The following is a 14,847-nucleotide window of genomic DNA, read 5'->3' as shown; positions in this document are numbered from 1 at the left end:
CAAATATTTATGGCTTCCTTAAGTGGAACATTGATGAATAGCAATGTCAAATGAGCACATGGACACAGCGTTGCTATCGATATGCAAGTCCTGTATGGTCTTCGCAAATGTAAAGGAGTTCTTCACTGTGTATGTGGAAAACTTGGTCAAAATTGGTTGTAACAATTCATCTAACCATTTGGCCAATTCATGCTGTGCAGATCCAGTCATAGATAAGATAGGGCATAATGGGGCATCGTTTTTGTGTGTCTCGGGCAGCCCATACCTACATGGATGCAGCAAGCCATGAGGATAAACCCTTGTCATATATATCACGTGGCTGCCCCTCACTCTTACACAAGTCCAGCAAGCACTCTTTTAGTTTTCTTTCAAGCATGGCTGTTCAGTCATGTTGAGCAGCAGGTCTAATGGATACAAATTTGGACACTTGCTGGATTTGTGTAAGAGCAATGAGCCGTCAAGCCAAAAAGATATTCTGCCTATCACACAAATGAGTAATGAGGTATATGAATTTCAGTGCCAGTGTGATGCTGAGTATGAAGGCCATGCATCCCAAAGACCAGCAGATCATATCAAACAGCATGTCCCTTCCACTGTTCGCAATGGGCAAGATACAGACTGTACCCAACCAACCTGTGCTTGCAAAACTCAGAACACAGTGTCCAACATTAGATGTGATTCCACGATTAGACAATATTTGCAAAATATTCTCCAGTGTGCTAAGAATTATGCTGACAACCAAATTAAGAATGTCAGTCAGGCTTGCAGTGTGGTGTATTTGCATGTACTGGAAACTAAATGTATTAATACACAGTTATTTGCAGACAGAAAGAACATGTACATACATTGTACCTGTTTCAGGTGAACAAAATAAGTGACAGCCATTCTCTGGTCCATTCCCCAGGGCATTGACCATCAGAGTCAAGCTGTCTGGTTTAAATTTCAAACAATGCTTGGCAGTTAGCTGTCAGTCACCATCAACTGGTGCATTCTCCATAGCAATGCCGCAATCAATCAGGCTCCACTTGCCAACCAGCCAGTACTCTCTTCTCATACTATATAAATATGTTGTTTTCTTGTGAATCATCCTGATGAGTGAAAAATGAAAAGCTTTGACAAAAAATGTCTCTTTTTTTCAGTGATACTCAAGTTTTGTGCTACCAAATGACTATTAGTGTTAAATTAGTCAATTCACTCTGCTGTTTAAAAAGCTAAATAGAACATTTCATGGCAGTCGCATATTTTTGGTGATGCTGGAGGATGTCCTAGGCCCAACCATCCTCAGCTGCATTATCAATTAACCTTCCTCCAACGGTCAGAAGTGGTGATACTTGCTGACTATTTCAGTGTGCAGTACTATTCACAGCTCCTCAGATACTGAAGTTATCAATGCCTGTATGCAGCAAGACGTGGATAACATTAAGCTTGTAAGCTTATACATGGCAAGCAACATTCATACTACAAAAGTGCCAAGTAATGACCCTTTTTTTTTTATTCATTCATGGGATGTGGGTTTCCATAACTGGGCCAACATCTATTGTCCATCCCTAGTTGTCCTTGACACCATCTGACTTGGAAGTATATTGCCGACCCTTCTCTGTCACTGGGTCAAAATCCTGGAACTCTCTCCCTAACAGCACTGTGGGCATACCTACACCACATGGACTGCAGCGGTTCAAGAAGGCAGCTCACCACCACCTTCTCAAGGGTAATTAGGGATGTGCAATAAATGCTGCCCTTGCTAGTGACATTTACATCCCCTACACTAATAACAAAAAATCACAAATGTAGAATATTTATCCCTTTATTCACCAGGGTCCAAGATACCCTATTAGCCTTGCCACATTACCAGCTCATATTACCAGCAATTTCTGGTGCCAAAATTAATTGGAGCCATAGGAAACATCCAATGCTTACAGCTCACCACAAGATACTCCACTCCAGTAAACTCTGGACCACTGCTTTGGACTCTTGCTGCTATGTTTGTTGCTGATCAGTCCTCCAGGAAATGGTTCTGTAATTTCACCACGGGAGGATCAGGGAGTGCAATAGTCTAACTTATGGCACTGGATCGAGAGGGGAGAAGGGGGAGAGAGGGGGGGAGAGAGGGGGGGGTGGAGAGAGGGGGGAGGGGGAAGGGAGGGGGGAGGGGGAGAGGGGGAGAGGGGGACGGGGAGAGGGGGAGGGGGAGAGAGGGGGAGAGGGGAAGGGGGAGAGGGGGGCGGAGGGGGTGGAGGGGGCGGAGGGGGGGAGGGGGGAGAGTGGGGGAGGGGGGGCGGAGATGGGGGCGGAGGGGGGGAGAGGGGAGAGGGGAGGGGGGGTGTTGTTCCAAGAAATCCTGGACATAATACACTGAACCCGATTAGCAATTTATATTTCTCAAATTGTATGTCATCTGTGACTATCAAAGTCACAAGAGGCATCATAAGTGACTGTGATAAAGGGAAATGATTTCTCTTCGTGCTTCTTGACCTGTCTGCAACCTTTGACATGGTTAACAATAAGTGAATTACAATTAACTCACAAAGTGACTCTCACGAGCTTTGTATCATCGTGAGTCATTGAAAGTATTTAGAAGTGACAGAAAATTGGCAGCATAACTACATTCTTAAACTTAGCCTCGCAGTTCATTAAGTCTGAAACTATCTGAAACAGGAAATCTGTGCTAGATTCAAGACCTTTAGATTTGGATTGTTTGCTCTTAAGTGCACATCCTAAACAGATATATAAAGAATTGTAACAATACCAGTTACCCACTGTTTCTGTTAACTGTACATTCATTCTTTGTACAGTCAACTATACTTCAATTAACAAGTGAATTCTATAATTGTATTCTTCATGTTATAGTCCTGTAGTTCTATTACTGTACATTGCAGATTTGATGGTGATATGCATGTTTTTGATGTTTGAATTATATTCAGAGTCAGTTATCACTATTTTCAGTTACCTTAAGAAAATTTGGGATAGAACTCATTTTTGACAGCGGTGCAAGTTGATGCTGTTGATACTCAGTATCTGATATTCAGTTCCTTTGCAGTCAATGGAAACCCTTTGGTCTCTTTGTAACTTTGATTTCCCTTCACAATTAAGTTTTTCAAAGCACAAACTAATGCATTGCTTCAGTTAATTAAATTATCTTAATCTTTTTAGTCCTCAGGACATTGCTGAAACTGTACAGAGCAAATTTTATGTTTATATACTTGTCTGTTTTCCTTACATTGTGCTGCTGAGATGGATCTGTGTTACCCTCTGATAAATTGTTTTAGATTCTATTGGTTTCTGTTGTGCTCTTGGTTTCTGTTATACTTGCTGGGATATAGCAGCATAGGAACAGAAATGGGCCATTTCACCCCTTGAACCTTCTTTGAGATCTCCACAACCTAATTCCATATACCTACCTTTGTCCTATGTCCATAAATACATTTTGATAACAAAAATATATCAATTGCAGGTTTAAAATGAACAACTGATCCAGCACCATTTGCTGAGAGAATTTCAAACTTCTATAACCATTTGCATGAGGGCATTTTTCCTAATTTTGCTCTTGAAAGGTCAGGGTGTAATTTCTAGATCATACCTCCAGTCCTAGGCTCCCCAACCAGCTGAAATAGTTTGCCTCCCATCTACCTTGGTTGCTTCCCTTGATACCTTGAAAGCTTTGGCCAAATCAACCCTTAACCTTCTAAATTCCAGGGAGTACAACCCTAGTTTGTTTAATGACTCCTTGTAGTTTAACATTTGAAGCTCAAGTATCATCCCGGGAAACGTACACTGACCCCCTCCAAGGCTAATACATCCTTCATAAGATGCGCTGCCAAAAACTCTTCCCAGTACTCCAGATGTTGGTTAACCAGGGCTTTGTGTATCTGTAGCATGACTTGTACTCTACTCCTCCAGGTTAGCATTCCAATAAACCTACCCTTCCTGATGACTTTCTGTGCTTGAATCTGGGTAGTGTTACTCTCTGCTGACATGTGTTACAGTGCATCGGATTGTATCGTGTTTCGTCGGGTTTGTGTTGAACTCGGTTGCAACTCTAAGTTTCTAATTTACCTTTTGCACCTCTTGTAAATTATTCACTGTATTTTTCATTTCAGCAATGTTTCTCTCCACATTCATCAATAAGCAGCAAAACAAGCCTTGTCTCTTTAACCAATGCGTCCAATCGCTTCTGGAGGAATCAGTGATATCGTTCTAAATCACAAATAACACCTAGATATGATGTAACTCGTCCTCACAACGGAAACTGATGTATCTTATACTATCCAGGTGTAGAAAGCGCGTTCATTCTCTAAAATAACAGTTGTACACACAAATACAGCAAATAATTTACAACAATGTTATTTTCCTTATGTCAGGTGTTACAGGACATAGGAATTTTCCAGGGTAACTTTCCACAATAAAATTATAACCTTTCCATTTGACATAACCAGATCTAGCTTGACAGGAAACTTGTGATAAAATTAACATTGTGTCTAATGATGTTTAGTCCCAGATAAAATCTTGCTCCTTCCTCTCTGGTGTGGAAGCGAACATTTCTGTTCAGATGTGAAGGGATTCACACTGCTGCGAGTAGGTGATCAATGTGGCTTTTTGGGGGGAGCACACAGCAGCCCCTAACCAATTGTTATCTACCCCCCGCACCCCACCCACCCTCAGCTGCATCTTACCAGCGTTTCTGAGCTTCCTATTCCTGAAGACCGAGATGATGACCAGTACGTTGCCCAGGATGTCCACCACGACGGTGAAGATCAGCACCGTGGCCAGCGCAGTGGTCACCCCAGGAGAGGGCGGCCGCTCGGATTCCCAGGACACGAGCTCCGAGCAATTCCCACCTTCCGACATGTCCGGGATCCAATTACTTCCAGCCGGCGACCACCCAACCCTCCAACCACTCCCTTCCTTCACAGCCAAAAGGATTTAAAAATAAACTATGTCCCGAGCAGATATCGAATCGCTCGCTTGATCCTAAAAGACTTCTTTATGTGAGCGCTCTCACTCTGAATCCATCGCATTATCCCAAACTTCTTCAACAAAAAAAGTTAACTCAAAACTGCCTGGGTTTTACTGCCCTGGCGCTGAGGGACATGGTAGCGTGTCCCCGGTTGGCCGGGTTGGTTTTGGGGAGTGCGGGGCTGGGCTGTTGTTGTTCCGGACTGAGAACTTGGGCAGGTGCTCAGTGCTTCTTATGTAGCCAGTCACTTCTTACCCTGCTGTGACTGGGCATTGCCTCTCTGACTGTCCAGCATTCAGGGGAGCACACTGCCCTCTCCATGTATACACCTCCCCGGACCCTTCATTGGGATGGATCCGCCCAGCAGACAGCATCCCCCTCAGATAGAAGACCTGTTTGTAAGGTTAGCACCCCTCCTCGCACCCCCATCCCTTTACCCTCAGGATAGAGTGAGAGTGAGAGAGAGAGAGAGCTATAAAGAAATAGCGCCATCCAGTGAGATCAAGAAACTCAAAAGACCACCAAAACTAAAACTCCACGCTCAATATTTTCTCAATCTTCCTCCGGCTTTTTTTTCAAACCCAGTTCACCCCGCCTTTCCCCAGTGGAGTCTTATCTTCGCCTTGTCCGTCCGTGCGATTACATTATGCTTGGCGGATTCTACCAATGGGGAGATGCAGTGTGCCTTAACTAAAGAAAACCATTGTCCAACTCTCAAAACAAAAACAATCGATCACAGCATAGCTCATTTTTTTATTTCTAAACCATTCGTTATGAAACGTGCTGTAAATTCTAACCGTATAATTTAGAATCTCATTTAGAGGATGATGAAGAGACTGGATTTTGTTTGTGTAAAGATGAAGACTTGCATTTATATAGCACCGTATACCACCACCAGACATCTCGAAGCCTTTCCCCGTCAATTATACAGGTTTTTTTTTAAGTGTAGCTATGTAGGAAATGCAGCAGGCAGTTTGGACACAGCAAGCTCCCACAAACAGCAAAGTGATAATGAGCAAATAATCTGCATTTTTCTTTTTGCAATGTTGGTTGAGGACTAAATATCGGCCAGGACGCCCAGGGATGTCTCCTCTGCTCTCTTTTGAAATAGTGCCATAAGCGATCTTTAACATCCAGCCGAGCAGGCAGATGGTGCCTGGGATTAACATCTCATCCAAAAGACGTCACCTTCAACAGTGCAGTGCTCCCTCGGTACTGCATAGGAGCGACAGCCTTGATTGCTGTGCTCAAGCCCTGGAGTGGGACTTGAACCCTTGCCTTGGTTAGGAAATGCGTTTCGACTAAATAGGCAAGGCAGGATCAGGGACAATCACAATCTGAATTTACATAAAGGCAGGTCTAAGTTAGGTGTCAGGCGGTGTTCCTATTTCCAGGGAATAGTGAACCTCAGGGATAGATGACTGGCTCATATGGTCGATGGGGATTCATTGAATCCCTTCAAGTGAGATCTGGAGTTGTTTCTGGCTGGATTAGCTCATAGAAGAGGCATTATGACAGAAACAGAGTGGTCTCCTGCATTCGTTTTCATCTAAAGGGGAGGGGCAGCATGAAACTTCCTAGGTTTCTTTTCCCTAAATATTGTGAGATTTTATCTATTTTATGTTAGAATGAGTGCACACACTGCACCTGTTTCAACTAAACAAAATAAATGACAGCCATTCACTGATTCATTCCTCCGGGCAATGCCTTGACCATTCAGAGTCAAGCTGCCTGGTTTAAAATGTCAAACAATGCTTGGCAGTTAACTATCAGTCACAATTAACTGGTGCATTCTCCATGGCAACACCTCTACCAATCAGAGTCTACTTACCAACCAATCAGCGCTCTGTTCTCATACAGTATAAAGTTGTTGCTTCCCCTGACATGGGTATTCTTGTGATTGTCCTGATGAGTGCAAGATGAAAAGCTTCGACAATGTGTCTTTTTTCAGCAATACTCAAGTTCTGTAACACCAACCTTGTATGCGTAAAAAAGATCAAACTTAGGTGAGTTAAGTGCAGAAGAGAAATCTATTGCCCAAGATAAATGCAAAAGAGACAAACTCTGGAAGAAGGGTCCTGGGGGTCCCAAAGCTCTGAAGAAGTCATACGGACTCAAAACGTTAACTCTGTTTTTCTCTCCACAGATGCTGTCAGACCTGCTGAGATTTTCCAGCATTTTCTGTTTTTGAATCTATTGCCCAAGTTGCTGTCACCATATGGTGATAATTACAATTGATTGCATTTGTTCATTTTGCCATATTGGGACAATATGCTTACATATTGAGACACAAAATAATATTCAGGCAAATGTTTAATAAGTCTACTCTATCAAAACCATTGACAATCTAAAACATATCTACCAAATGTTCTATTAACTTTCTCTGCCCTCAGTTGAACAACTTGAGCTTCTCTAGTCTTTCCACATAATTGAAGGTCCTCGCCCCCTGAGCCATTCCAGTAATTCTTTTGTGTGCCCTCCCTCCAAGGACTTGACATTCTTCCTAAAGTGCAGTGTGTAGATTTGGGCCCAATGCTCCAGGCTGAGACTTAACCTGTGTTTTGCTCTGGCAGTCTTCCATCTGATAAGACAATGGTTTGCCCCGTTTCGGTCAAACCTGTGTTAAGCGTTGCCTGGTGTGGCTCAGGAGCTCCACTCTGACATGACAGCCTCTGCCGCACTTGCTGCAGAGGAAGACAATGAGCTGAGAAAGTGCAGGGTTGGCAGGCCCCTCTTCTCGGCCGCTGAGCTTTCCGTTTCGGCTCGCCTCTTGCAATGCCCTTCCAAACAGTCAGCCTCCAGAGGCCACAGCCGTCAGTGACTGTCTCCCAGTTGTCACTGTCAACATCCGCCATCTTCATATCTCACTTGTAGGCGTCCTTGTAACAGAGGTATAACCACCCGGGAGGTTGTGACCCAGTGGCCAGTTCACCATACAGAAGGTCTTTGGGCATACAGCTGTCATCCGTCCAGTGAACATGGCTGAGCCAGTGCAGATGTCATTGGCTTAGCAATGAGTATATGCTGATGGATTAGCACACTCCAGCACCCTGATGTTGGTAACCTTGTCCGGTGATGAGATGCAGAGGATATGTCTGAGAGACAGCAAAGGTAGAAACTGTTCAGCCTTTTCTCCTGCTTAATGTATGTTGTCCAGTTCTCAGTGCTGTAGAGGAGTGCACTGAGGATGTGAGTTTGGTAGACTCGCAGTTTGGTGTTCTCAGTCAGGTTGCTGTTGTTCCACATTCTCTTACTCAGCTTGGACACAACAGCTGTAGATTTTGTGAATCGTGCGTTGATTTCAGCATCAAGTGACAGATTGCTGGTGATTGTGGAGCCGAGATATGTGAAGCTATCAACGACCTCCAGCATCACATTGTCAATGCTGATAGATGATGTTATGGCAACATCCTGGACCATGACCTTTATCTTCCTGATGCTGAAGGTCAAACCAAACTCTTTTGAGGTGTGAGGAAGTCTGTCCGTTTGCTGCTGAAGGAGTTCCTTGCTATGAAAGCCAGTGCGACATCGTCAGGTAGAACAGCTCTCTGATGAGGATTTGCTGCAGCTTTGTCTTGGATCTCAGGTGAACAAGGCTGAACAGCTTTTCGTCAGTTCTGGTAGTAAGTAGACACCCTCTTTAGATGACCTGAAGGCACATGGCAGCAGCAAAGAGAAGGACATGCCAGAGGGCGTCAGTGCCAGAACACAACCTCACTGCACACCTCATAGGTTCTGATGTTGCCCCATCAATGCTGACCTTATCCATCATGTAGTCAGGGAAAGAGGAGATCACATTGAGCAGCTTTGGTAGGCAGCCAATTTTCCCCAGCAGCTTAAATATGGTCGAATGCCTTGGTGAGATCGACGAAGGGAATATACACTGGTCTCCTTTACTCACGGCATTTCTCCTGCAGCTGCTGGACTGAGGAGATCATGTCAATTACAGATCTTCCGGTTCTGAATCCACACTGGGATTCGGGATAGATGCGTTCAGCCAGGATCTGCAGCCTATGAGGGCAACACAGGAAAATGCCTTTACCACAACACTCAGCAGGGAGATGCCTCGACTGGTGTTGTAATTACTGCGGTCGCCCTCGATCTTGTACTGGGTCACAATCTTTGCATCACCCATATCCCTGGGGCACTCCCTCCTCCCTCCAGGAGAGACAGAGATATTCATGTAGATGCTGCAGGAGTTTTATAAATAAGTCATCATAACTTCCTTTATTTTGTACTCTACACCTCTATTAGTAAACTCAAGGATTCCATGCCTTCTCAAGTTGCTGTGCCACCTTCAGCGACTTCCCTACATACGCCCCAGGACTCTCTGCCCCTTTAAAATTGCACCATTTAGTTTATATTGCCTCTCCTCATTCTTCCTATAAAATGTATCATTTCACACTTCACCCGTCTGTCCATTTCACCAAACTGTCTAATTCCTCCTGAAGTCCGTAACTATCCTCCTCATTGCTTAGTACATTTCCAAGTTATTGTCATTTGCAAGTTTTGAACTGGTGCCATATATACCTGAATCCAGGTCTTTAATATATATCAAATATATATGTTTTGGGGTTGCTGTGTAGTTAATATTTCGGCTTATTAGCACAGCAGTTAAAGCATCGGAAGACAATTTGTTGAAAATAATAATTCTCAAGTCCAATTAGGCAATAAATGCTGGCTTAGCCAACAACACCCATACCTCATGAAAAGAATTTAAACGATAATAGTTGTTTCCTCAGAGGTGAAGCAACCTCTTTTGAATTGTAGTCACTGTCGTAATATCAGAAATGTGAGAGCCAACATAAGCACAGCAGGATCCCATAATCACCAATGAGATAAGTGCCTCTTTATCCATTTTTTGTGAATCAGAGATTAATATCGGCCAGGGCCCCAGGAATAACTCCCCAACCCTTCTTCGAAATAGTGCCAATGGATCTTTTACATCAACCCGAGCAGGCAGATGGGGCCTCGGTTTAATGTCACACCAGAAAGATGGAACATCTGGCAATGTAGCACTCCCTCAGTGCAGCAATGAAATGTCAACCTGGATCAATTCTCACGTCTCTGAAATGGGACTTGAACATTTTAACCCAGAGGCCAGAGTGCTAGCTACTGAGCCAAGGTGTTAAAATACCTTGACATGCTTCACAGGAGTGGAAACTGGTCAGAGACAAGAAATGGAAGATGAAAGATTAGGGGAGGTTTCTTAAAGCAGTATCAAGGAGGAACAGACCTTGGTGCACAATGTATAATAAAATGACAATTGATCTGAATTTCCTCAGGGCTTAGGAACAAGAGTGCACTATTCTGTCCCTCAAATCTGTTCCATTCAATTAGATCATGGCTGATCTGTTCCTCAAGTTGATTTTCCCACCTTACCTAGGAATGAACTATCAGTCCAAACCCTGATGAAGAGTCTGGTGAAGTCATACAGACTCGAAAGGTTAACTGTGTCAGATGCTGTCAGACCTGCTGAGTTTTTCCAGGTATTTTCATTTTTGTTTTGGATTTCCAGCATCCGCAGTTTTTTGCTTTTACCTGAAAACTCCAACAGCCCCCTATCCTCCACAGCCTTTTGGGGGAACAAGTTCCAGATTCCTGGTCCCCTTTGTGTGGAAAAAGTGCTTCCTGATTTTTATCGTGAGTGCCCTTGACTCTAATTCGAAGATTAGACTTCCTCATCTGTATCTCCCTGTTGAATCCTTTTAATGTTTTAAACACCTTCTTAAATCACCCCTCATTCTCTATTGTACAAGGAAATGCAAGCCAAGTTTATGCAACCTGGCCATATAATTTAACCCTTTAAGCCCCAGTACAATTCTGATGAATCTTCACCGCACCTCCTTCAATAGATCAACAGATCCTTCCTGAAGTGCAGTGCTCAAACTGCATGGGGTGCTCCAGATAATGTCTGACCAAGGCTCGTTATCAAGGTTCCCCAATCTCCTGTTATAACCTTGGCAGAAATCCCTAGGGAAAGGTGCAAATGGTCACTTCCGACGTTTGTATGGTGGTCTGCAAAAATCTGAGCAGTAAATTGAGGGAAAGCCCGGTGGAAATTTCAGCTGCGTTTCTTTCAAAATCTTTCACTAAAAGAGTTATCATGGGAATACAGGATTTTGCAAGAAAAAGTATGATTGGGCCAGTGTTATTGAAATCAGAACATGTTAGAAAAAATGCAAGCAAGGAGTGACAATAAAAATAATAATGAAGGCTATTGTTTTCATTTAGCAAACTGAAGCAATTTGTTTTGTTGCAGTACTGCAATCTAACAGCAGATGGCAATGCAGTTTCACCTTTCAATAGCTTTTTTCGAAACATGCAAGCAAGGTTCATTTTTAAAAAAAAATAGTCCAATTGGCTGGGTTAATTCTGATAGGCAATCTGTGCATTTACTGCATTTGAACAAGACACAATACGTGAAACAGACGTCTGAAAATTGGGCCCCCTTTAGGTATCAGGAATGGAATCTCTTGAATTAAGTTGCAATAAATAGTGAAAACCTGTAAGTGGCAGTATTATACAGCATTTGAAGACTTAAGAGGCATCTGATAAAAGTTAAGCTATTCAATGTTAGTTTTTCAAGTGGATGTTAAATTTACGTGTTAGTTTCAGTAAATCCAATATCTAATAGAAGCTACTAAATTTCCATGTTTCTAAGAGGAATAGTTTGATAGAGTAAGGAAAAAAGATTTGCATTTATGTCATGACTTTCACAAGCTCAGAACGTCTCAAAGTGCTTTAACTGGCAGTGAAGTATTTTTGGAGAGTAGTCACTGTTATAATGTAGGCAACGCACCCAACCAGTCTGCATACAGCAAGCTCCCATAAACGTCAATACGGTAATGAACCAGATAATCTGTTTTATAGATGTTTGTTGAGGGATACATATTGACCCGGACTCTGCAGAGAACTCCCCTGCTCTTCATCGAAATAGTGGCTGCGGGATCTTTTATATCCAGCCTGAGTTCAACACTTCAACCAAAAACACACCTCCAACAATGCAGCACCCCCTCAGGACTGCACTGGAGTGACCCAGAGGTGAGAGTGCTACTGATTAAGCCATAAATGACGCAATGGATAATAGAGAAAAAAAAGACTTGCATTTACATAGTGACTTACATGATCATCAGATATCTTAAAGTGCTTTACAGGAAATGAAGTACTTATAAAGAGTAGGGAGGAAGGTGACAGCATGGTGGTATTGTCTCTAGCCCAGAAATGCAGAGTACTCTGGGGTCATGAGTTCAATCCCCATGAGAAGTAGGAATTTGAGTTCAATGTCTGATTGTAACTATGAAATCATTGTCCATTTTTGTAAAAACCCAACTGGTTCGCCGATGTCCTTTAGGAAAGGAAAGCTGCCATCCTTGACTCCAGACCCCGCATTACTGTGGTTGGCACTGAAATGGCCTAGCAAGACACTCAGTTGTGCCAAAACTCAAAAAAGGAATGGGACCAGACAGGACAACCCAGCATTGACCTAGGCACTAGAAACGACAAAGGCAAACTCAGACCCCCTTGCTAACAGCTGGGGGCTAGCGCCAAAATTGGGAGAGCTGTCTCACAGACTAGTCTGACATAGTCATCCACACGGAATCACACCTACAGCTAATGTCCCAGACACCACCATCACCGTCTGTGGGTATGTCCTGTCCCACCGGCAGGACAGGCCCAGCAAAGATGGCGGCACAGCGGTATACGGTCAGGAGGGAGTCTCCCTGCGAGTCCTCAACATCAACTCCAGACCCTATGAAATCTCATAGCATCAGGTCAAACATGGGCAAGGAAACCTCCTGCTGATTACCATATACTGCATCCTCTCAGCCAATGAATCAGTGCTCCTCTATGTTGTACACCACTTGGAGGAAGTACTGAGGGTGCAGAATGTACTGAGTGGGTGACTTCAATGTCCATCACCAAGAGTGGCTTGGTAGCACCACTACAGACTGAGCTGGCCGAGTCCTAAAGGACATAGCTGCTAGACCGGGTCTGCGGCAGGTGGTGAGGGAACCAACAAGAGGGAAAAACACACTTGACCTCATCTTCAGCAACCTGCCTGCCGCAGATGCATCTGTCCATGACAGTATCGGTAGGAGCGACCACCGCACACTCATTGTGGAGACAAAGTCACATTGAGGATATCCTCCATGGTGTTGTGTGGCACTACCACCATGCTAAATGGGATAGATTTTGAACAGATCTAGCAACTGAAAACTGGGAACCATAAGAAGCTGTGGGCCATCAGCAGCAGCAGAATTGTACTCGAACACAGTCTGTAACCTCATGGCCCTGCATATCCCCCACTCTACCATTACCATCAAGCCAGGGGATCAACCCTGGTTCAATGAAGAGTGCAGGAGGGAATGGCAGCCAACACTTCAGCTTCAACTCAACAGAGAAAGCGAGTTCTAGTTGATTTTAAAAAGTGTATTTTGAGTCTCTATTCTAATTTGCTTTCTGATGAAAGGTAAATAGGAGAAATATTTTACAGATTGATAAAATAAGGACCAGTAGGAAATTTACAAACAAATTGAAAAAAAAATTAAATAAAATAGAGATGCAGGGCCAGGCGATGTGTTGTAGCTGCATGATGTGGGAGCTGGTGGACCCCATTGTGGTTCCTAGTGACCACATCTGTAGCAAATGTTGGTCGCTCGAGGAACTCCGGCTCAGAGTTGATGAGCTGGAGTCTGAGCTTCGGACACTGTGACACATCAGGGAGAGGGAGAGTTACCTGGACGCTGTCACACCCCTTAGATTAACCACCTTAAATTCGGCCAGTGGTCAGGGACAAGAGGGTGTGACTATGAGTGAGGCGGGTAGAGGAATCCAGGAAGTAGCACAGCAGGAGCCTCAGCCCTTGCCCTTATCCAACCGGTTTGAGATTCCCTGTGTGGACGAGAGCGAGGACTGTAGGGGGGATGAGCAAACTGACCATAGCACCGTGGTACAGGGAGCCATTCAAGTGGGGGGAGAAAAGAGAAAAGTAGTTGTAATTGGGGATAGTATAGTTAGGGGAATAGAAACTGTTCTCTGTAGTCAGGATCAAGACTCCCAAAGGCTGTGTTGCCTACCTGGTGACAGGGTTAAGGATATCTCACCTGGGCTGAAGAGGAACTTGGAGTGGGAGGGGAAAGATCCAGTTGGCCTGGTCCATGTAGGGACCAACAATATAGGAAATATGAGGAAAAAGTTTCTGCTGAGGGAATACGAGCAGCTAGGGGCTAAATTAAAAAGCAGAACCAAAAAGGTAATAATCTCCAAATTACTACCTGAGTCACAAGCTAATTGGCACAGAGTCAATAAGATTAAAGAGGTAAATGCGTGGCTCAAAGATTAGTGTGGGAGAAATGTATTCGAATTCATGGGACATTGGCACCAGTATTGGGGAAAGAGGGAGCTATTCCATTCAGACTGGCTCCACTTGAATCATGCTGGGACCAGTGTCCTAGCGAATCACATAACTAGCTTTGTAGATAGGGCTTTAAACTAAATAGTGGGGGTTCAGTTGCATGGAAATATAAAAAATCAAAGTTTAAGGAGAGGGTAAGAATGCAGGTTAGTGATGAGGCTGATTGTTACCAAAAAGTGAAAGGAAGGGACAGAGTGTGTGAACGCCATATTGCACCAAAGAATCATATAAGAATAGGGAAAATTGACAATAGGGCAAACTTAAAGGCTTTGTATTTGAATGCATGTAGCATTCCGAATAAAACTAATGAGCTAACAGCACAAATAGAGATAAATAGGTATGATTTGGTGGTGATTACTGAGATTTGGTTACAGAGAGAACAGGTTTGGGAGTTGAATATCCAAGGGTACTCAGTGTTTCAGAAGGATAGGCAGGAAGGAAAAAGAGGTGGTCAGGCTTTGTTAGTAAAGGAAGA

At 43.7% G+C, this 14,847-nt stretch overlaps 1 protein-coding gene across 1 annotated transcript in view; it reads right to left on the bottom strand.

Annotated features, from left to right (window-relative positions):
• Positions 1-4,845, bottom strand: part of LOC121282492 (melatonin receptor type 1B-like) — a 213,967-nt gene extending 209,122 nt beyond the window's left edge. Inside the window, exon 1 of the mRNA XM_041196194.1 lies at positions 4,671-4,845. Within this exon, the coding sequence (XP_041052128.1) occupies positions 4,671-4,845 (175 nt within the window). The remainder of the gene's footprint in view (positions 1-4,670) is intronic.
• Positions 4,846-14,847: the final 10,002 nt, after the last annotated feature.

Source organism: Carcharodon carcharias, chromosome 9, assembly GCF_017639515.1.
Source record: "Carcharodon carcharias isolate sCarCar2 chromosome 9, sCarCar2.pri, whole genome shotgun sequence".
NCBI lineage: Eukaryota > Metazoa > Chordata > Chondrichthyes > Lamniformes > Lamnidae > Carcharodon > Carcharodon carcharias.
This window is presented reverse-complemented; position numbering and strand designations above follow the sequence as displayed.